General features: G+C 38.0%; 2 protein-coding genes and 1 long non-coding RNA gene across 3 annotated transcripts; 2 read left to right on the forward strand and 1 right to left on the reverse strand.

The window, feature by feature from the left end:
- The first annotated feature begins 4,066 nt into the window (after positions 1 to 4,066).
- On the forward strand, positions 4,067 to 5,372 carry LOC148297583 (uncharacterized). Its single transcript, XM_088247702.1, has 3 exons — positions 4,067 to 4,828; positions 4,904 to 5,053; positions 5,139 to 5,372. Exons 1-3 carry the CDS (start codon positions 4,067 to 4,069, stop codon positions 5,370 to 5,372), a joined length of 1,146 nt encoding a protein of 381 aa, XP_088103828.1.
- A 2,245-nt stretch (positions 5,373 to 7,617) lies between these two features.
- LOC148297584 (uncharacterized) lies at positions 7,618 to 8,256 on the forward strand. The gene is made up of 3 exons (XR_015835996.1): positions 7,618 to 7,689; positions 7,800 to 7,895; positions 7,980 to 8,256. It is a non-coding gene; the product is annotated as an uncharacterized LOC148297584 (long non-coding RNA).
- Positions 8,257 to 9,047: 791 nt separating this feature from the next.
- LOC148297585 (uncharacterized) lies at positions 9,048 to 18,438 on the reverse strand. The gene has a single exon (XM_088247606.1). The coding sequence runs from the start codon at positions 17,980 to 17,982 to the stop codon at positions 12,646 to 12,648; it is 5,337 nt and encodes a 1,778-aa protein (XP_088103732.1). The 5' UTR covers positions 17,983 to 18,438; the 3' UTR covers positions 9,048 to 12,645.
- Positions 18,439 to 21,198: the final 2,760 nt, after the last annotated feature.

Raw genomic sequence — 21,198 nt, forward strand, 5'->3', positions numbered from 1 at the left:
TTCATAAAACAAGTAATAAAGAAAAAAAAATAGGTACAATATTTGGAGAAAAAATAGGTTCATTAAAAAAAAAAGTTTTAAAAGCAAAACAATAAATAGATTATCAAATTATTTTTCAACATAATTAGAATGTACACTATTATTCATAAAACTATAATAAAAAAAGAATACTGATCGTATAATTCATAAAAAGAAAACAACATTAATTCCTAAATTTAATATTGAATTTAAATTATTAATACTTTAAATAGATTACTAATCGTAATTCATACAAGGAAAACACCATTAATTCAAAAATAGATTACTAATACTTTAATGTGGAATTTAATATTTAATTTCAAATAAGTTTCTAAATTAGTTTCTACATCCATTACAACTATTTGGAGATATTTCCAAATCCAACGGGTGTCATTAGTTACACCCCCATAACACATTAACTTATAAATAGGGGTAGTTTTGGAATCCGAAAAATACAATAAATCATATTTTAAGTTATATTAGGTAACTTGCTTAGTTGGATCCTAGTCATCGGGTATTATTTGAAAAAATTAGGTATTTTAAATAGAAAACTAAAGGAAAGAGTTGTAGGTGATTTAAAATGAATTTTATGGGTTTAAGCTCAATTTACTATTTTTTTTATTACACTGAGATTTGAACCTAGGATCTCTAAGGATACCCAGCCATTCCATGCCACTTGAGCTAGGCTCATGCACAATTCATAACAAACAGAATCAGAAAAACATGCACAAACTTCAGTCGTAACATGTATGTATGATACTACTTTCGTACCTTTGCCACTAGGGGCATGCCTGAACAGTTTTTGGCAATTTCCCGACCAATTCTCTCGAGATCTGGACTTATGTCAGCACTAGCATGTGGAAATGCTCTATCCTTCAATATTAACCAACATTCATCTTCTGCTAAAGTTCGCAAATCATACCTAATTTTATGTGTCATTTTTTGACCAAATAAAATGGGATTGGAAGCAGAAAAGAACCTGAGTACCTTTTTCTTTGTTTGGTTTTGGAGTTCTACTTCACGCCGGATAACTTCATAGTCTATTTCATCTAAGACATCATCAGCATCATGAGCAACGTATTTAAGTTTCTTCACCCAGTCCTCCAAAGCCTTGCCCCTATGCTGTGGTTGGTCCGCAACATCAAGTAAGAAACTTTGAAGAATATGTAACGATTGATCGAGCCTCCGCAGTTCAACATTTAATTCCCAGAAAAGACTGATTTATTCATGATCAAGAGCACTAGCGGCAAGTGAAACCTTCGTCAGTATTGCCTCGGCAGCAAAAGTAAGGATCGATTCTCTTTCCATCTCAATCTCCTTCGGTAGGTAACTCCGGCAAGAGAAAGAGAAGATTAGTGCTTAAATACGAGTTGAGAACACGAAGTTGAACGGGATTGCAGAAGCACGGTGTTTCTCTGTAGAATGAGATCGAAGGCGACGTTGGGATGAAATAGAAGACACCCTGGAATGGGACCCACCCCTCAGTTGTAGCTGTGAGCCTGTGAAAATCGAGGATAGCAAGATTCTCCTCCACACATGGCTTACGTCACAATTTAATTTCCGGCAACTTTGAGAAAAGCCCACTAAACTTTTCAAATCAGAGCATATTATAACATTAGACCCCCAAAAACAAAAGCATATTATAATAACAAGGATAATTGCAATTTGCATTTAACAATCGCTCATCGCTCATCGCAATTGCATCCAGACTGAGGTGCCGGGAAAGTAACTAAAGTCATTGTTTATTATTATTTCGTTTTAGTTTTTTTTTTTTTTTTTTTTTGGACGAAATATTTCGTTTTAGTTTAGACTCCTTCTTTCTAGCCTCGCATCACTTTTTCTAATACGACGAAACCAAATTTGGACGTAATGTGCGTTGCTTTTTATATCCGGCACGAATCTCCTGAACTGTGGTCTAGGAGTGGGTACCAACTGGCTTTTTTTTTTAGGGAAATAGCGGTATATACCCCCAATTTTATAATCTTAACTAAAAATACCACCCCCCCAAATTTTTTTACAACTAACACCTATAAATATAAAATTATTGTACACTTTTTGCTCACCTAACACTTTTTCTGAAAATCACCTCTCGCGAATCAGCTCTCTCTTTGGCTCCGTCTCTCACAGTCTCCACTCTCTGGTCACTCAGCTCTCACTCTGTCGTCGCTCGTGGCTGAGCTCTCACGCTCTCAGTCTCTGGTGGCTCAGGTCTCACTCTCTCTTCTCTCTTCCTCTCCCAGCGGAATCCGTTAATTGAAGATCAATGCCATCGATTACATGAACCAGGTACTGTTCATCGAAATTTTCTTACGGAAAACGAAGGTTTTATGGGTTTGTATGAAAATCGTTTATGGGTTTGTTTGAAATTGGTTTAGGGTTTAGGTTTAGGGCTTTCTTTGAAATTGGTTTAGTGAGTTCTCTGAAATGGGTATAGGGTTTAGGGGTTTTTCAGAAATTGGTTTAGGGGTTTCACTGAAATTGGTTTAGGTCTGAAATGTTGTGATTCCGATGATTCGTTGTGTTGAAACAATGAATGGGTTTGTTGTTTGTGGAATGATGCTTGCACTGGTGTTGTTTTGCTGTTGGTATTGATGTTGTATTGCTCTGTTGTTGCCGGGTTATTGCTGATGTAGTGACGTTGTATATTCATTTTAGTGCTGTTGTATTGCTAGTTTGTTATGGTTGTAATGGTTTGTTATGGTTTTATTCATGTTCCACAACAACAAATGTAGTTCAATGACACACCTTTATGACTTGTTTTAAATGTACGTCTTTGAAAGTAATTTGGGCTATACATTGTACGGCAGTGAAACAAACACGCCATTGATAAGTTTAGGGCTTGCATATTGGATATGGATAAGTTATCTTTGTTTTTCATATTCTGTTGTGATTATTTGGAATTTCAGTTTGGGGATGAATATTGAATGTGTAAACAAAGGGCAAAGAACCATATGCGGGGATGTATATTAGTTTTGGGTGCACAATGGGCTAGTTTTGAAGTTACAATACCTGCAGATGTGTTGCTTGTGCTATCTTTTAAATGGATTTGAAGAGCCTATACTGAAATAGCTTCTCCTTCCCATTTCCCTTCTCATTCGAGAAGCATTTTCGTGTTAGGCCTTTGGTTTATCATTCACTTATTTGTTCAAACAATATTGGATGTAACTAGTGTTTAGTATCTAATTGTAGAAACTAATTTGCAGGTTTCTAGTGAGCAGAAGTCACCATAATTTTATCTTTTGGAGAATATTGTAAAGAATAGCGGACGGGACTACATAAAATATTTTGTTGTCAGACTCCCTGAGGTTAGATTTCTGTTTTTTGTGATGCCTCTCATTTCTCAGCATGCTTTTTGTGGTTATGTAACGCAGCTTCTTGATTTATTGACATGTAACAATGTCTGAATCAACCTGGAATACACAACATATTTAGTTTGAGGTTTAAATAATGGCAATTGGGATTAAATTATCTTTGATATCCACACTGTTCACTGCTTACGAATTACATTGTTTCTTTCAAATAAAATGATGTTTTTCTGCACAATGTGTCATTATTACCCCCTTGTGTCAAATCCGACGATAGGCTTCACTTCACTTCACTCCGTAGTTACTTTGTAGTCAAAAGTTTTTCCCATTTTTTGCACTTGTAGGTGTATGAAATGGGAAAAACTTTTGTAGGAAGCCTTTTGAAGATAAAATATAAGAGAAGGACGTGGGAAAATATAAGAGCACGGCTTGTGGACAGAAAATATAACATAAGGAAATTGGAAAATATAAGAGAAGGAAATGGGAAAATATAAGAGCAAGACTTGTGGAGAGAAAAGATAAGGGTTGAAGGTACAATGAATTTGTATTTTTTCTGTCATGGGCCATTGGTGAACAAACATGAAATGCATATAAAGTTCTATTGGGGCTGTATTGTAGTTTTATCATTGATATATCTTGTGCATATTGCCATGAGATGCATCTGTATTGTGTGTTTATTGCTTGTAATTGTGTATATTTAAAAGGCTTGAAATTATTTGTATAATGGTGGTGTGTAGGGAAATATGGTCTCGAAAGCAAAGTTGATGATTGCTGCGAATGAAAAAATCCAGGGAAAGGCGTTGACCTTTTCCCATACAAAAACAGCGATCTGTACAATTAAGGACAAATTTAGTGGGCAACAGTTACAAAGGTTCAAGGACAGTTGTTTTGGCCATTTGTTAGTAATTGAGGACCTGAAGTGGACAACACAAATTATCCATGGCTTGTTGTTGAGAAAGGCAGACCCGAGGACAGTTTCTCAAGTCAACGAGATCAAATTCATCGTTGGCAACAAGGTCATACAGTTCACAGCGCAGCAGTTTTGCGTCATCACAGGGCTGCAGTTTGGAAAGCTTCCCTTCATTCCGACTGCAACTAATGACAACTGCTCATTGAAGAAGAAGTATTTCTGCAACAATAAAACGGTCAGCCTTTCCGAACTCGAACAAGCCTTCATCGACTGCAGTGATGAGGAGGACGTCTTCAAGTTTAGGCTTTTATATTTCGTTGTGTTTGTGCTGTTGGGCAGTGAAAAGCATGTCAACATTGACATGCGCTACTTGAAATTGGCCGAAGATGTTGAAGACTTCCAGAAGTATCTGTGGGGTGCTGTGTCATATGCCAAGACAAATTCGTCATTGTTGAGGGCACTGTGCGCAGAGTACCAGCGAGTCAAAGTGCCCCAGAAAGCCTTAAAAACCAAAAAATCAGCAAAGCAATCCAAGACAATGGCAAGTGGTAGACCAAGGGAGTACCACATAAAAGGATTTGGCTTTGCACTTCAGGTGAGGAAATATCCGTTTATGTATAAGTTCCATTTACTTTGTTTACAATGATTGATATATTTTTCTTGAAAACAGATATGGGCTTTTGAGGTGTTTCCAGCATTCGCTGCATTGCATATCGTTGTGCGCGAACAGAATGCCCAAGTCCCTCGTATACTACAATGGAGAATCAATAGTTTGCCTCGTTTTCACGAAGTAATGAGCCAAGTCTTTGAAAATGCAGAGGTTAGTTCTGTTAATAATACTAATGTTATGCTTCTGATTCAAATTATAGGTTTAATAATATGTTTTTTGTCTCTGTAAATTGCAGGTTGATGTGCAACCTCTCCGCCCATCTGTAATTGAGAAGCAGCAGCCGTATTGGAGTTGGGGTGACGATGTTGATGACACTGAAGAAGTTGTTGAGTTGATTGGCGATGACGAAGAACCAAAAACCAGCACTTCTGCCTCTGTGCAAGAAAAAGATGAGGACATTGCTGAAATTGCTAGCCTTCCATCGTCTTCTAAGGCAAGCATTACTTTTTTTTCAATATATACGTCATAATACCATAGGAAAAAAACTGCTGTTGATGGGAAATATTTTCGAAATATTGTAACTTTTGCATTATAACTTAATGCAGGGTAAAGTCGCGTCCACTCATTTACGCACTTTGAAGCGTGACTTTGAAAGGACAAAGGATGAATTGGCCAATTTAGCCGCTTCAAATCGAGGACTTCGCAAGAGAGTGCATCAGTTGGAAGAAATTGTACGGACGGAGTCCTTGAAACGTGAAACAGAGTCTGCAAAATATAAACAGTCAGTGGAGGATTTTGGCAAGACCCTAGCTTCCATGGAACATTATTTCAAGGGGGAGATAGAGAAGCTGAAAAAAATAAATAATGGGTTGAATGAGGGTGGGGAAGGACATGAGGACCTCCGTAGTCCTCATATGAATGAAGGACCATTACATGACTATGGTAGTCCGCATATAGAACCGGCAGCAATGGAAACAAAAAGCCCCGGTGATGGAGCCGAACCATTCGCAGCCTTGCTAGTCGAAGAGTCAGAAATTGTCACTTCCGTTCCTCACTTAGAAGCGCATGAAGCAGCTGAGCATGCACAAGTCGAGAAGCTGCCTACCCCGGAAGATGTGGCCGGGTGTGACGAAATCTACAAAAGACTGATGTTTTTGTTAGAAGATTGGAAAATAAGTGATAGTATGGCATCGGGAGTTCCGATCAATCCTCCAAGTATACCGAAAGTGAGTATGGCTGGTGATGGAGAAGGGTCTAAAAGTGTTGAAACAAAAGAAGAGAAAGGTAAAGGCTGTAGACAGAAGCGTCCGTCCCACACTTTGTGTAGTCCATTTACTGATCCGTTGAGGAAGAAGAGGACGATGAGTGTGTCGGATGTGACTGAAACCCCGCCATGTTTTGATCCATCAAAACCCCTTCCCATTGAAGATGTGAAGGCAGTAATGGAGTTTTGCATTGGCTGGAAAAACGAGATCAGGTTAGGATTCTTTACCTTCAAAATCCAATCTTCATGTTATGCTAGTATGTGTTGATATAGAAATGAGAGAATTACCAAGTTCGCTTTAATATACATGTGTATATTTGTGATGAACAAAATTTAGACTTTGTTAAAGCAAAAAAATATTGACTGCTGCTGATAAATGTATTTTGTTAAATATAGGTAGTAAGAAATTTTGAATTGTAGTTTATTATTATAACATTTAGACTCAAAAGAAGACAATAACAGAGATTTAGAAGGGGTTGTAATAGCGGCTCCTTCCGCCCATGGCATCTGGTCTTCTCCTCCATGTTATGTTCCTCATGTTCCTCGACTCAGCTAGTGTCTTTCCTCAGTGTTTTATCTTCAGTCATAGCTGCCTAGATTTTCTTTAGTTGTTCTGGAGTTTTCCTTTTCATTGTTTAATCGATGTTTTTTCCTCTTGATTATCAATAAAACGTTTCTATTCATAACAAAAAATATTAATGCAGTCGAGGATGTGTTTAAAGTGTATATGGCAGTTACCTCTTGGATTATGGTTATGTGTTCAAAGAGTTTCTTAATCTAAAACAAATTATTACTCGAACAAAGATTTGAACTTATGGTCACATTTGAAGTGAAGAAAAACAGAGTTGAAATAGAAGACAAATACAATTGCTTGGTTGTCGTTACAATTTCAAGTGGAGAAACAAATAGAGATAAGTAGTTTACCTAAGAATTCTCAATTGGTGCTCAAGGGGACAAAAATGGAGACAAATAAAGTCAAGATGATTGGCCACTAAAACATGGAGATAAAATCTAACAAGTTTTTTGTTTCCTGTTTTATCATGTTTCTTCATATGTATATATAGAATTTGAAAGTTTTGTTACAATTGAGGCAAAATTATTCCACTCCCCAGTGAAGTAGCTTCCTACTTAGCAAGAATTCTATATTTGTCTCACCTAATTGCTACATATAAGTCAATTCTATATTTGTCTGACGTAAGGGCCATATATAACTCCCTCATTGTAGCCAGACTGTAGCCGGATTTCAACTTATGCCCGTAGGGCCTCCGCATGACGGCCACGTTATTGATTGCTCACGGCCCAATGTGCTTATAGTATAATTTGACAGCATGTATACGACTATTATTTTACAATATAAACGATTTTAAATGGGAATTTACGTTTTTGCCTAAGTTCTGAAAACTGTTATTTTAAATGGGACAATATAATTTTATATATGTTGTGAAAACTGTTACCACCTAAGTTCTGATCGGGAATTTACGTTTTTGCCTCTTGTAGTGCGGAGGTGCAGCTGGAATCATGTTCGGTGGGCGCTGATTTTTTCTACAAACTGATCGATGATACGGAATGGATTAGCTCAAGGGTAAGAATACACAATTCTCTACTTTATTACGATACTTCAATTGTTTTCTAACCTTTATTAAGTGTACAGTTGTATGAAATTGTGCTGATATTATATACGTGAACTTTCAGCACTTGGACATGGCAACCTTTCTCATCCGGAAAAGGCAACTCGCGCATCCGTTGGTATTTGGAACTCAGTGGACAACGGCAGATTGTTGCTTGCAGGTAAACATGTTACCATTTAACATTCACTGCTTCATTTGCTTTTGGTTGTCATTATGTAATATGGCTTCATTTCAATGTGTGCAGCAATTTCTAGAGCCGGTCAAAGCGACTGGCAAGACACGTGGAGCGAAGAAGGCAGCTGCTTCAAACATCAGTGACCTTACACCCAGCAAGCTGAACAATATACATCACTATGTGCGCGGTACGTGGCAACACGGGTATGGCCAAGCTTGGACAAAAGTTAGGAAGGTCTATTTTCCATATAATCTGAAATTGTCCCACTGGGTTGCAATCGAACTTGATTTCGTCAATCATACTGCAACTGTGTATGACTCGTACTCTGATTTTACCGCCACAAAGAACCTGGTTGGATGTTGGTAATTTTTAACAACAATATTAAAACCTTGCAAGTGCACAAATCAAATGATAGTATAGTAAGCAAGCAAGGGTCATTCCCACAGAGATTGTAATCTAAAGAGATGTTTATCAATGTCACACAAAGAAAACTAGAACACAATTAAACACGAAAACAAAATAAAGATTGAAATCACAAGGACTTCCACACACACGCCAACACCAAGGGGGTTTTGATTTGATTTTGTAAATAAAAGAAAACAAAACAGAATTTAACTTAGAGTTTAAGAGAAATTAGTTTAAAATCAATCAAGAACAATAGCTAGGACTCACTATCCACCTCCAAACAATCAATCAATCCATAAACAACAATAGATAATCAATTTCTAGCAAGCATATGATGACGACACTCACAACAAGATCATGGCATTTGACTCGAGTTGTATGATTCTCTCTTAAGTGTATGTAAAGTGTATGGCATTTACATCAATACGTGTATTCTTAATTGAAATCCAGTATGGCATTTACTCAATTTAACAATCAAGAATCCATTAAGATCAAAGAGAATATGAGTGTCACAAAAACCCTAAAACATGGCATTTGTTATTAGGAATTCAAGAATCGATTTCTCATAACTAGTTCTTAACCCAATTATTCGTTGCAAACAAGAACACATTCAATATGGCAATTGACCTATGTTCTACAACAATTTAATTCCGATACATGCTTCAAAGTTAGCTACTCAAAGAAACAAAATATCAGAATTCACATAACATCGAGAAACCGAAATCATCCCGCTTGTAGAAACTGAAAAATCCATTCAAACTTGTTTATAGAATTGAAATCATGTTTAGGGCTTCAAGATTAAGCCCTAACTAACAAGAAATTAGTTACTCATGTTCTGGGATGAACTCAAAAATAAATACATAAGAACTGAAAATTAAAAGAAGAAAGGAAAAGAAAGAACTCGCTGGCAGCTTTTTCCTCTTGCGCGGTTGATCTCCTTCGGACCTGAATCCTCTGTATGGGGCCTTGGCTGGCCTTTTATATGACTTAAATCAAAGTCCTAAACCCTAAAATTTACTGAAAAGTCGTCCAAGAAGTCTTGGTAAACAAGGAATCCAAATAGGAAAGTAAAGATCACAATTCCTAACTCCACAGGGAAATACAGCTCAGCCCAATTGTCACACGATTTGGGGTTCTTCGGCCTTCTAGAAAAATCAGGAAAAATATATTTTAGAAAGATAAATGTCTTATCTTTCCAACCATATATAGCACGTAACTTGGAAAAATTCGGGAAGGCTTCCGTTTCTTCATATTCACGTAACATGTACGAAACTGTCCTGTCTGCACGTGGGCTAACTTTACTTGTAATACTGTACCAATTGGCTCGGTAGAAAATTCTGGAAAAATCACAGATTCAACTTCAAGGTGTTAGCTTTCATCTCCAATTGACCTTGCACTAAAATTCCTCCGAAAAGTTGATTTTCCCTTAAAATCCTTCTAAGAGCGCAGAAAAGCTGAAAATCAGAAAAGTGAAGTAATAAGCCCTTTTTAAGTCTAATTCTTCTACAAAGCCTAAGTAAAGAGAGTACATAAATGAGTATATTTATGGACTTATCAAATACCCACAACTTAGATTTTGCTAGTCCTCGAGCAAAACAACACAGAAAATAAAAACAAAAGAACAAAGACTCAACGCAAACAAGCGATGGACTAACTTCCCAATATTGATCTCAGAGATAATCACCAACCGTTAGCTAACTTCCAAGAAATAAGCAACAATAACTCAAGACATTATCAAAGGGTTAACCAAACTTTAGTTGAACAACTTGGAGTGTCGTGTGTGACATAGCCAACATTAACATAACTACGACTTATGCTTCACAAAAGTTAAATAACCAAATAAGAACAAGCTTTGACTTCAATTCTCACCAAGGATGTTCACTCCAATGACAGCACTCGAAATTTGACTAGGTAGTGTCACTCATATATGTGAGAGGAATCAAAGCAATAGGATGTACTCACATAATTGAAATAAAGGCACATGACAAATATAAAAAATCTCATGGGAAGATATCGCATACTTGAAAACATTTAAACCATCCGACCATAGTACTTCCACACCTATTCTCCACATGAGGAACCACACTTCTCCTTGGATCAAGTAGGACTTTCACTAAGGTTGTAATGGGGTTTAGGGTGATGGGTGAAACAAGAAAAAGATAAGGAATGAACAAATTCTAAGGAATTCATAGAGCTTTCCATTATAACATCTTGCACTTTGAGCACGGAATTGATACTGTCTTGAATTTTTTTTTTTTTTTTTTTTTTTTCACACATTTTTTTTTTCTTCTCCTAACTCCATTAGCTTTCTAATCAACCCATGTAGCGAGTGTTAGGCCAATGACTCCCAAGCTAGCTAGCTTTAGGGCATTAAATGTAAAACACTCCTAGGGCTTAATAACTCAAGTTGAAAAGGCTTCGAAATTAGTATTTTTTTATTTTTTTATTTTTTTTATTTTTTTTATTTTTTTATTTTTTAGATAGTATCCTTCACTTTCCACATGATTGACCAATTTGTGCAATGCTCCCTTAACAACGAAAATACTCAACAAAACTCCTTAGAAGGGTGTAGGATAAACATATGATAGATTAAGGTGAGGAGAATTGGGTAAAGAACGAAAAAAGCTTACATAAAAGGCACAAGGGGGTTAACTAGGGATAAAAGTGATACGGGTTGGCTAGAAGGGCTCAAACGAAAGAAACAAGGCCTATATCACTTCCAAGAATCCATGTGGTTCACGAAGTATGCCTCAAATAGATCATGAAAGTAGTTCTAGCAAACAATTTAAACATCCTCAAGTACTTGACCAAAACAAAGAATAATGAGATCACAACGACTTGTAGACAAGAAAATTATCGAATAGTATATAACACTCAAGAAAGAAAGGCATAGGCTCAAAAGCTCACATGATAAGGGTTATATAAGTCTACACCCTTATTTGGGAATTTAAATCATGTGAACTCCCCAATCGAACATCATATTAATGTGGCTGTGTGCATAAGGATTTCCAAAGTCTAATCACAAAAATAAGGCTAACACAAAGATAATGTAAAGAATTATTGTCATGCTCAACATTTCTTGAAAGTTAATTGCAAATAAAATTCAATCTCATCATAGAATTGGGAAGTGACTACCACAAACAAAACAAAACAACAAAATAAAAACTAATTAAATAAAAACCGAAAGTTGAAAGGAATTGAAAATCAATAAACAAACTGCAGTTCTGACCCAGGCGCAAAGAATTACACGTATCTCACAAAATACTTGGCTAAACTTCACGTTCTTTATATGGTTGGATTCAGAACGAAAAAACAAAGAACGCAACGCGAGCCAAATTCCAAAAACAGAAGCAGACAAGAACAGAATTGGAAACAAAGACAGAGGACTGCTGCATGCGTTATGAAACCAAAGAACTCAATCACCCACAACTTAAAACAAACATTGTCCTCAATGTTTAAAACAAAGAAAACTAAGTCATGCAAAATTAATTAAAGAGAGAGAGAGAGTGTGAGAACTTCCCAGGTTTGTGTAGGTGTGGTTGAGCAAAGCATAGAATATGTCGAAGTGAGAGAGGATGGACAATGTGACGAACTTAAACACCCACAACTTGCTTCTTGGAATGTCAACAGACCCGTAATAGCTCCTAAAAGTCTCGGAATGCGATGAAATTGGAACAAAATTGAGCTGGATATGGAATCATAAAAATCTGGAAATCTGACTTTTAGCGACGAAAAATCTGATGAACACCGCTGCTAAAACCTCTTTGGTGACGAAAAATCCGATGAACACCGTCGCTAAAACCTCTTTGGTGACGAAAAATCTTCAAATTCTGGGCAAAACAGCAGCTGCCTTTTTTTGTGTTTTAGGTCCTTTTTTGAGCTTCAAATCGTCCTAAAACATAATGTAGGCCACCGGAGACCCCCAAACCTGGTCCAAAACATCAGAATAACTATTCTAAACATGTTGGTGGCATCAGATTGACCTGAAAAACAGCAAAAAATAATTTAGGCAGAAATTCTAGTTTTGACCAAAATAAGAACATAAAAGCTATTTTTCTATTTTCTGGCATTTAAACTCAACCAATGACCAAAAAAACTTCTGTAACACATCTGAAATGTGCTGCAAACATCCTAGGGCTAGAAAAATGTGAATTTTTTTCTTTGGAACACAAAATCCATTATTTGATGATGCAAAACTTAACAAGAACAAAAATATGAAAAGTGTACGAGAAATCACACATAAACTAAAAACAAAAGTTAAGAATGCTTGGGTTGCCTCCCAAGAAGCGCGAAGTTTAAAGTCTTCAGCTAGACGCGGTTCTTTAGATGATTAAACAATAGATGGGGGTGGTGCATCCATGTGCATGCTCTCTTTTCCCAACTCAAAAGATTCATAGTATGGCTTCAAGCGATGTCCGTTCACTTTAAATATGTTTCCCGTCTTGTCATTTTCAATCTCAACTGCACCATGAGGGAAAACATTAGTAACAACAAAAGGACCGTACCATCTAGAACGTAACTTACCTGGGAATAGCCGGAGACGTGAATTGAAGAGCAAGACTTTCTGTCCTATTTCAAAGGTCTTCCTTTGAATTGCTTTGTCATGAAATGCCTTAGTCTTTTCCTTGTAAATTCGTGCACTCTCATAGGCATCATTCCTCATCTCATCCAATTCATTCAATTGGAGTCGCCTTGCATCTCCAGCCTCTTTCATATCGAAATTGAATTTCTTGATTGCCCAAAATGCTCTATGTTCAAGTTCAACCGGAAGGTGACATGCTTTACCATAAACCAAACGAAAAGGAGACATACCAATGGGGGTTTTGTAGGCTGTCCTATATGCCCATAATGCATCATTAAGTCTCAAGCTCCAATCCTTCCGTGTAGGGCTCACGGTTTTCTCCAAGATTTGCTTGATTTCTCGGTTACTAATCTCCACTTGTCCACTTGTTTGGGGATGATAAGGTGTTGAGACCCTATGTGTAATTCCATACCGCTTTAAAAGTGCCTCAAATGACCTATTACAAAAGTGGCTGCCTCCATCGCTGATAATGGCTCTTGGTGTTCCAAACCTAGAAAAGATGTGGTCCTTCACAAAGCTCAAAACAACTTTTGAATCATTAGTCCGGGTAGGAATTGCTTCCACCCATTTAGAGACATAGTCAACAGCAAGAAGGATGTAAATAAAGCCATAAGATGAAGGGAATGGTCCCATAAAATCAATGCCCCACACATCAAATATTTCAACAATAAGGATAGGCGTTAAAGGCATTTGATTCCTAGAGCTAATGTTACCGGTTCTTTGACATCTATCACATGTGGAACAATAAGTATATGCATCTTTGAACAAGCTAGGCCAATAAAAACCACATTGCAATACTTTAAGGGCTGTTTTCTTAGTACCAAAATGTCCACCACATGCAGATGAATGACAAAAGGCAAGTATAGAATTAAATTCAGATTCGGACACGCACCTTCTAACAATCTGATCTGGACAATATTTCCATAAGTATGGATCGTCCCAAACATAATACTTACTTGTTTTCACAAGCTTATCCTTTTGAGCTCGAGTGAGATCCTCTGGAATCAGTTTTGAAGCCTTGTAATTGATAATGTCAGCGTACCAAGGGTCCTTGGCTTCGAAGGTGAAGAGTTGCTCATCGGGGAAACTTTCACGTAGAGGAAGCACGTCCTCTTCTTCATTGGATCCGTGCACCAACCTACTCAAATGGTCAGCCACCACGTTTTCACTCCCTTTCTTGTCTCTAATCACCAAATCAAATTCTTGAAGCAAGAGAGTCCACCTAATCAGTCGCGGCTTGGCGTCCTTCTTGTGGAGGAGGTACCTAAGTGCTGCATGATCAGAGAATACAATTACCTTAGTGCCAATAAGATATGATCTAAATTTCTCTAAAGCAAAAATAACAGCAAGCAACTCCTTTTCCGTAGTTGAATAATTCAACTGAGCATCATTCAAAGTCCGGGAAGCATAATAGATGGCATGTGGTACGTTGTGCACTCTTTGTCCAAGCACGGCCCCCACTGCATAATCCGAGGCGTCACACATCAACTCAAAGGGAAAATTCCAATCTGGAGGCTGCATGATAGGGGCAGATGTCAAAAGCTCCTTAAGCTTGTTAAATGCAGCCAAGCACTCTTCATTAAACTCGAATTCCACATCTTTGCCAAGCAACCGACATAGGGGCCTTGATATCTTTGAAAAGTCCTTGATGAAACGCCTATAGAACCCTGCATGTCCTAGGAATGACCTAATCTCCTTTACGGTTTTGGGGGGCTGCAAGCTTCTCACAATGTCGATTTTTGCCTTGTCCACTTCAATTCCCCTACAAGAGATAATGTGACCCAAGACAATACCCTGCTGTACCATGAAGTGGCACTTCTCCCAATTGAGCACTAAATTGCATTCCTGACACCTTTTCAACACTAAAGAAAGGTTGTGAAGACAAATATCAAATGAATCACCAAAAACAGAAAAATCATCCATAAATACCTCGATTATCTCCTCCACCATATCAGAAAAAATTGACATCATGCAACGTTGAAAAGTGGCAGGTGCGTTACATAAACCAAAAGGCATACGCCTATAAGCAAACGTACCAAATGGACAGGTGAAGGTGGTCTTTTCTTGATCTTCCGGAGCAATGGCAATTTGATTGTATCCAGAGTATCCATCCAAGAAGCAATAATGACTATGACCTGCAAGACGCTCAAGCATTTGATCAATAAATGGTAACGGAAAGTGATCCTTACGTGTCGTGGTATTGAGCTTTCTATAATCTATGCATACTCTCCAACCCGTTTGAATTCTTTGAGGCACCAACTCATTGTCTTCATTCTTCACAACGGTAATTCCGGATTTCTTGGGAACAACTTGGACGGGACTCACCCACTTGCTATCCGAAATGGGGTATATAATTCCCACGTCCAAAAGCTTCAAAACTTCCTTCTTAACAACTTCTTTCATCACCGGATTCAGCCTCCTTTGGGCTTCCCTTGTAGGTTTAGATTCTCCTTCCAAAAGGATCCTATGCATGCACTTTGTAGGGCTTATACCTTTGATGTCTGCAATGGTCCAACCTAGGGCAGTCTTGTGCTCCCTTAGAACTCTAATTAGTTTGTCTTCTTCAGATGCACTCAAATTAGAAGCAATGATTACAGGCAGCGTCTTTTCATCACCTAAATATGCATATTTCAAGTTCTCTGGAAGGGGTTTTAGCTCAACCTGTGGTGCTTTCACAATAGAGGGAACAAGCGTATTAGTAGATAACGGAAGAGGCTCAAAAATAGAGTTAGACTTACCTCTTTGGGGAGGCAAGGCCTCAAGCATATTCACGGCTTCAAGTACAGCTGTGTTCCCTTCTTTATTCACAGTTTTGGGGCTTTGGATGAGTGCCCTCTCCAATGGCGTCTCTCCTTGTGATGCATTAAACGTTTCTTGTACCACCTGCTCAAGTACATCTATGGAAAAACAAGCATGATCATCATTAGGATATTTTAAAGCATCTAATACCTTAAACTCCACGGTTTCCTCATCGAATGCCATTGTGAGAGTGCCTTCATACACATCGATTTTTGTCCTTGCTGTTCTCATGAATGGACGTCCTAGAATCAATGGAAGGTCTTTTCCAGGAATAGGAACTTCCTCCATCTCGAGCACTAGAAAGTCGGCTGGAAATATTAGCTCATTCACCTTGACCAAAACATCTTCCAACACTCCCTTAGGATACTTGATTGATCGATCAGCCAATTGTATGCTCACGGAAGTCTTCTTAAGCTCACCTAAATTTAAAGATTCAAAAACAGAAAAAGGCATCAAATTAATTGAAGCACCTAAGTCTAATAAAGCATGTTCAAACCTTTGATTTCCAATGAGACAAGGTATAGTAAAACTCCCTGGATCCTTTAGTTTAGGAGGCAATTTACGCAATAGCACGGCTGAAACTTCTTCACTTAAGGCCACGGTTTCATGCTCCTTGAACTTCCTTTTATTTGTACAAAGATCTTTGAGGAATTTTGCATAGCTTGGAATTTGTTGGATCGCATCGAGCAAGGGAATGTTCACTTGCACTTTTCGGAAAGTCTCTAGGATATCCTTTGAAACTTGCTCCTTCTTTGAATTCAAAAACCTACGAGGAAAAGGAATCTTTGAAGTAATCGAATGATCCACAAGAGAACTTACCTTAGAGTTGTCACTTGGAACCATAAGCTTGGGAGAGGGGGCAGCCACTGTTTTGGTTGAATTTCTCTCCTCATTGTCATCCTTTCCCACCTCTTTTCCACTTCGAAGAGTAATCGCCTTTGCGGTTTCATGGCCTCCATTAGGATTTGGAATTACTTGGCTTGGAAACTGTCCTGGCTCTCTTTGACTCAAGGAGGCTGCAATTTGTCCAACTTGGTTTTCAAGGCTCTTGATTGCTGTAGACATTTGTGTATGTGTTTGCCTTGTTTCCTGCATAAAACCTTGAGTGCTTAATGCCAAAGAATTAACTAACTCTTCTAAAGACTTACCTTGCCTAGGAGGTGGTGGTGGTGCATTTTGTTGAGGAACAAACTGATTTTGTTGAACTGGGGTTGTTTGCACGTTTTGGTTGTTCTTCCATCCAAAGTTAGGGTGTTGCCGCCATCCCGGATTATAGGTGTTAGAAAATGGATCGTTTCTTGGCTTTTGTTGTTGCATATAGTGTGCTTGAGCCATCTCTTCTCCATCACCATACAAACTTGGACAAGACTCCGTAGGATGTCCGGGATTAGCACACACAGCACACACTTGTGCTTGAGGGATTAACTGCTTAACAAGGTTAGTCAAATTAGCTATTTGAGGACCAATATCACTAGCACTTACCTCATAAACACCTGCTTTCTTTGGGGGAGCTCTCCGATAATTAAATTGTTGAGAGTTTGCTGCAATGTTCTCAAACATCTCCTTAGCTTCAGTAGCACTCTTGTTCATCAAGCCTCCTCCACTAGTAGCATCAACCATCATCCTCTCCGAATCGAGTAATCCCTCATAAAAGTATTGCATAAGTAGCCAATCTTCAATTTGGTGATGAGGGCATGAAGCTAGGAGTCTCTGAAACCGATCCCAATACTCATGAAATGATTCTCCATCTAGTTGCTGCACTCCCATGATCTCCTTCCTAATACGGTTTGTCTTTTGAGCTGGAAAGAACTTTGCAAGGAACTTGGAAGCCAATGCTGTCCATGTAGTGATAGATGCACTAGGTAAAGAATAGAGCCACTCCTTGGCTCGTTCCTTAAGTGAGAATGGAAACAAACGCAATCTGATTGCCTCATCACTAATCCCTCCATTGTGCATAGTCGCGCACACGGCAAAGAAATCCTTGATATGTATGTGAGGATCATCCCCAGGCTTGCCATAGAATTGTGGCAAAAGGTGAATGGTGCCACTCTTGATCTCAAAGGTGGTTGTAGTGGCTGGATACGCAATACATGACGGCTGGTCCAATGCTTTAGGAACCGTGAAATCCTTCAAAGGTCGGGTGAGGTTGTTGAGTGCCAACTCGTCTCCCATCTTGATTGGAAGTGTAGCTTGCGTATCTTTATCTCGATGGAGATAACGAAGTGTGTTCTCTAGTTCAGGGTCGTATGGTATAAGCTTGTAACCTTGCGAACGACGTCCCAGCATATACCTGAAATTGAAAACAAAACTTAATTAGATAAACAATCCCCGGCAACGGCGCCAAAAACTTGTTGGTAATTTTTAACAACAATATTAAAACCTTGCAAGTGCACAAATCAAATGATAGTATAGTAAGCAAGCAAGGGTCATTCCCACAGAGATTGTAATCTAAAGAGATGTTTATCAATGTCACACAAAGAAAACTAGAACACAATTAAACACGAAAACAAAATAAAGATTGAAATCACAAGGACTTCCACACACACGCCAACACCAAGGGGGTTTTGATTTGATTTTGTAAATAAAAGAAAACAAAACAGAATTTAACTTAGAGTTTAAGAGAAATTAGTTTAAAATCAATCAAGAACAATAGCTAGGACTCACTATCCACCTCCAAACAATCAATCAATCCATAAACAACAATAGATAATCAATTTCTAGCAAGCATATGATGACGACACTCACAACAAGATCATGGCATTTGACTCGAGTTGTATGATTCTCTCTTAAGTGTATGTAAAGTGTATGGAATTTACATCAATACGTGTATTCTTAATTGAAATCCAGTATGGCATTTACTCAATTTAACAATCAAGAATCCATTAAGATCAAAGAGAATATGAGTGTCACAAAAACCCTAAAACATGGCATTTGTTATTAGGAATTCAAGAATCGATTTCTCATAACTAGTTCTTAACCCAATTATTCGTTGCAAACAAGAACACATTCAATATGGCAATTGACCTATGTTCTACAACAATTTAATTCCGATACATGCTTCAAAGTTAGCTACTCAAAGAAACAAAATATCAGAATTCACATAACATCGAGAAACCGAAATCATCCCGCTTGTAGAAACTGAAAAATCCATTCAAACTTGTTTATAGAATTGAAATCATGTTTAGGGCTTCAAGATTAAGCCCTAACTAACAAGAAATTAGTTACTCATGTTCTGGGATGAACTCAAAAATAAATACATAAGAACTGAAAATTAAAAGAAGAAAGGAAAAGAAAGAACTCGCTGGCAGCTTTTTCCTCTTGCGCGGTTGATCTCCTTCGGACCTGAATCCTCTGTATGGGGCCTTGGCTGGCCTTTTATATGACTTAAATCAAAGTCCTAAACCCTAAAATTTACTGAAAAGTCGTCCAAGAAGTCTTGGTAAACAAGGAATCCAAATAGGAAAGTAAAGATCACAATTCCTAACTCCACAGGGAAATACAGCTCAGCCCAATTGTCACACGATTTGGGGTTCTTCAGCCTTCTAGAAAAATCAGGAAAAATATATTTTAGAAAGATAAATGTCTTATCTTTCCAACCATATATAGCACGTAACTTGGAAAAATTCGGGAAGGCTTCCGTTTCTTCATATTCACGTAACATGTACGAAACTGTCCTGTCTGCACGTGGGCTAACTTTACTTGTAATACTGTACCAATTGGCTCGGTAGAAAATTCTGGAAAAATCACAGATTCAACTTCAAGGTGTTAGCTTTCATCTCCAATTGACCTTGCACTAAAATTCCTCCGAAAAGTTGATTTTCCCTTAAAATCCTTCTAAGAGCGCAGAAAAGCTGAAAATCAGAAAAGTGAAGTAATAAGCCCTTTTTAAGTCTAATTCTTCTACAAAGCCTAAGTAAAGAGAGTACATAAATGAGTATATTTATGGACTTATCATTGGACTGCTTCGCCCTATTGCCGAGACGCTGCCACAAGTGCTGTACAATATGCACTTTTATGAAGCTTCTGAGCTTGAAGAGGTTAAGCAAAGGGGGATGCAGATGTCAAGCTTTACGCCATTCTCAGTTTGCACCATTGGAGATGTGCCACAACAATGAGATGGGTAAGGTTTGTGAATTTAGTGGAGTTTAGAAACTATTTTACATAAATGCAGTTCTAATTTCCCAACTTATTGGCTTGACAGTGCGTCTTGCGGAATCATGACCGTAAAATTCTTGGAGCATCTCAGTGCTGGGATTTCGTTGCATACAATTGACCCTTTGAAGACCAAATATTACAGACTGAAGCTTGCAATAGAGGGTTTAAGGGGGGAGGCATATGTATGAGGTATATGTCTTCATGTCTGTGAATTTAGTTGAGTGTGGACTTAGGACTTGGGAATTCACTGTGCTCATTAATTATGTCAGGAACTCGTTTATATGAAGATGCAGACGTGGATGCTTTGCTGGAAATTCCTGCCTTTTTGCTAGAGCTACTAGGTTTAGTTATTATGTGTAGCAACCCGGGTCTTTGGCCCTGCTGTATATTGTGAGGTGTAATATTGTACAGTCTAGAAGCAGTGGCTAATTGCCTTACATGGCACACACACTGTTTCGATTTTGAAGGTTACCTATTTTGTACACCTCCATATATAAATATTGTTGCTCTTTATGGATGCTTTTGTAGCCATTGTTCACATTTTGTGTCTGTGGTTTTGTTTGCAATTTATGTGATATAGGTAAATTTCATTTCCTGCACTGGGAATCTGTTAGTGGACTTACTGAAGCATACAGCTTTCTTAAGATTTCTCAATTTAGTTTTGACTTAGTTCGTTTTAAATAATGTCGGCAGCAATTCTACTTTTCTGCTTAGCATTATGTTGTTATTGGAATTTGGAACCTCATACTGTGTTTGCTTATCTTAGCTGGAGCAGGTACCAATCACTCGTCTTTCATCTTGCATATTGGATTAGTTTCCTTATGTATTTAAGTCATGCCACTTTGTTGCAGGGTCTAAAAGAAATTGCGGAGTCTTTGTCTGGAAGTTTGACGAAGTCAAATGATGCTATTGTGCAAGACGATATTGAAGGTCCAGGAATGAAACCGAGAAACCTGCTGAGGTTTGAATAAGAACTCTTTTATCTAGTATTTACATCATTCTTGAACATTGTAATGGAGCCAATCTGCTTCTATGCTTATGTGATGCTTTCTGCTCAGGTTCCCATTTATGGCATGCCTCTTTTTTCTTGTTTAGTTTGCTTTTTTTCTTGGGATCTTTTGGCTTGTCATATCTGTGTGCTAGATAGCTGCATTTGGCACTATGAACTGACTCGGTGGGAGTTACAAATCAACATAGGTCTTAATTCTGGAACTGCCATTCATAAACTCTATCTCTGTACTTAACCCAGTTGTTTTTGCAGGTCGGTCTCAACCAAGTGTTGATTGCAATATTCTAAAGAAGATGACCATACACTGTTATTTTCTGTAGGCATACGTATGAGATGCC

The sequence above is a fragment of the Prunus avium genome, chromosome 1 (assembly GCF_965620075.1).
Source record: "Prunus avium chromosome 1, drPruAviu1.hap1.1, whole genome shotgun sequence".
In the NCBI taxonomy this organism is placed as follows: domain Eukaryota; kingdom Viridiplantae; phylum Streptophyta; class Magnoliopsida; order Rosales; family Rosaceae; genus Prunus; species Prunus avium.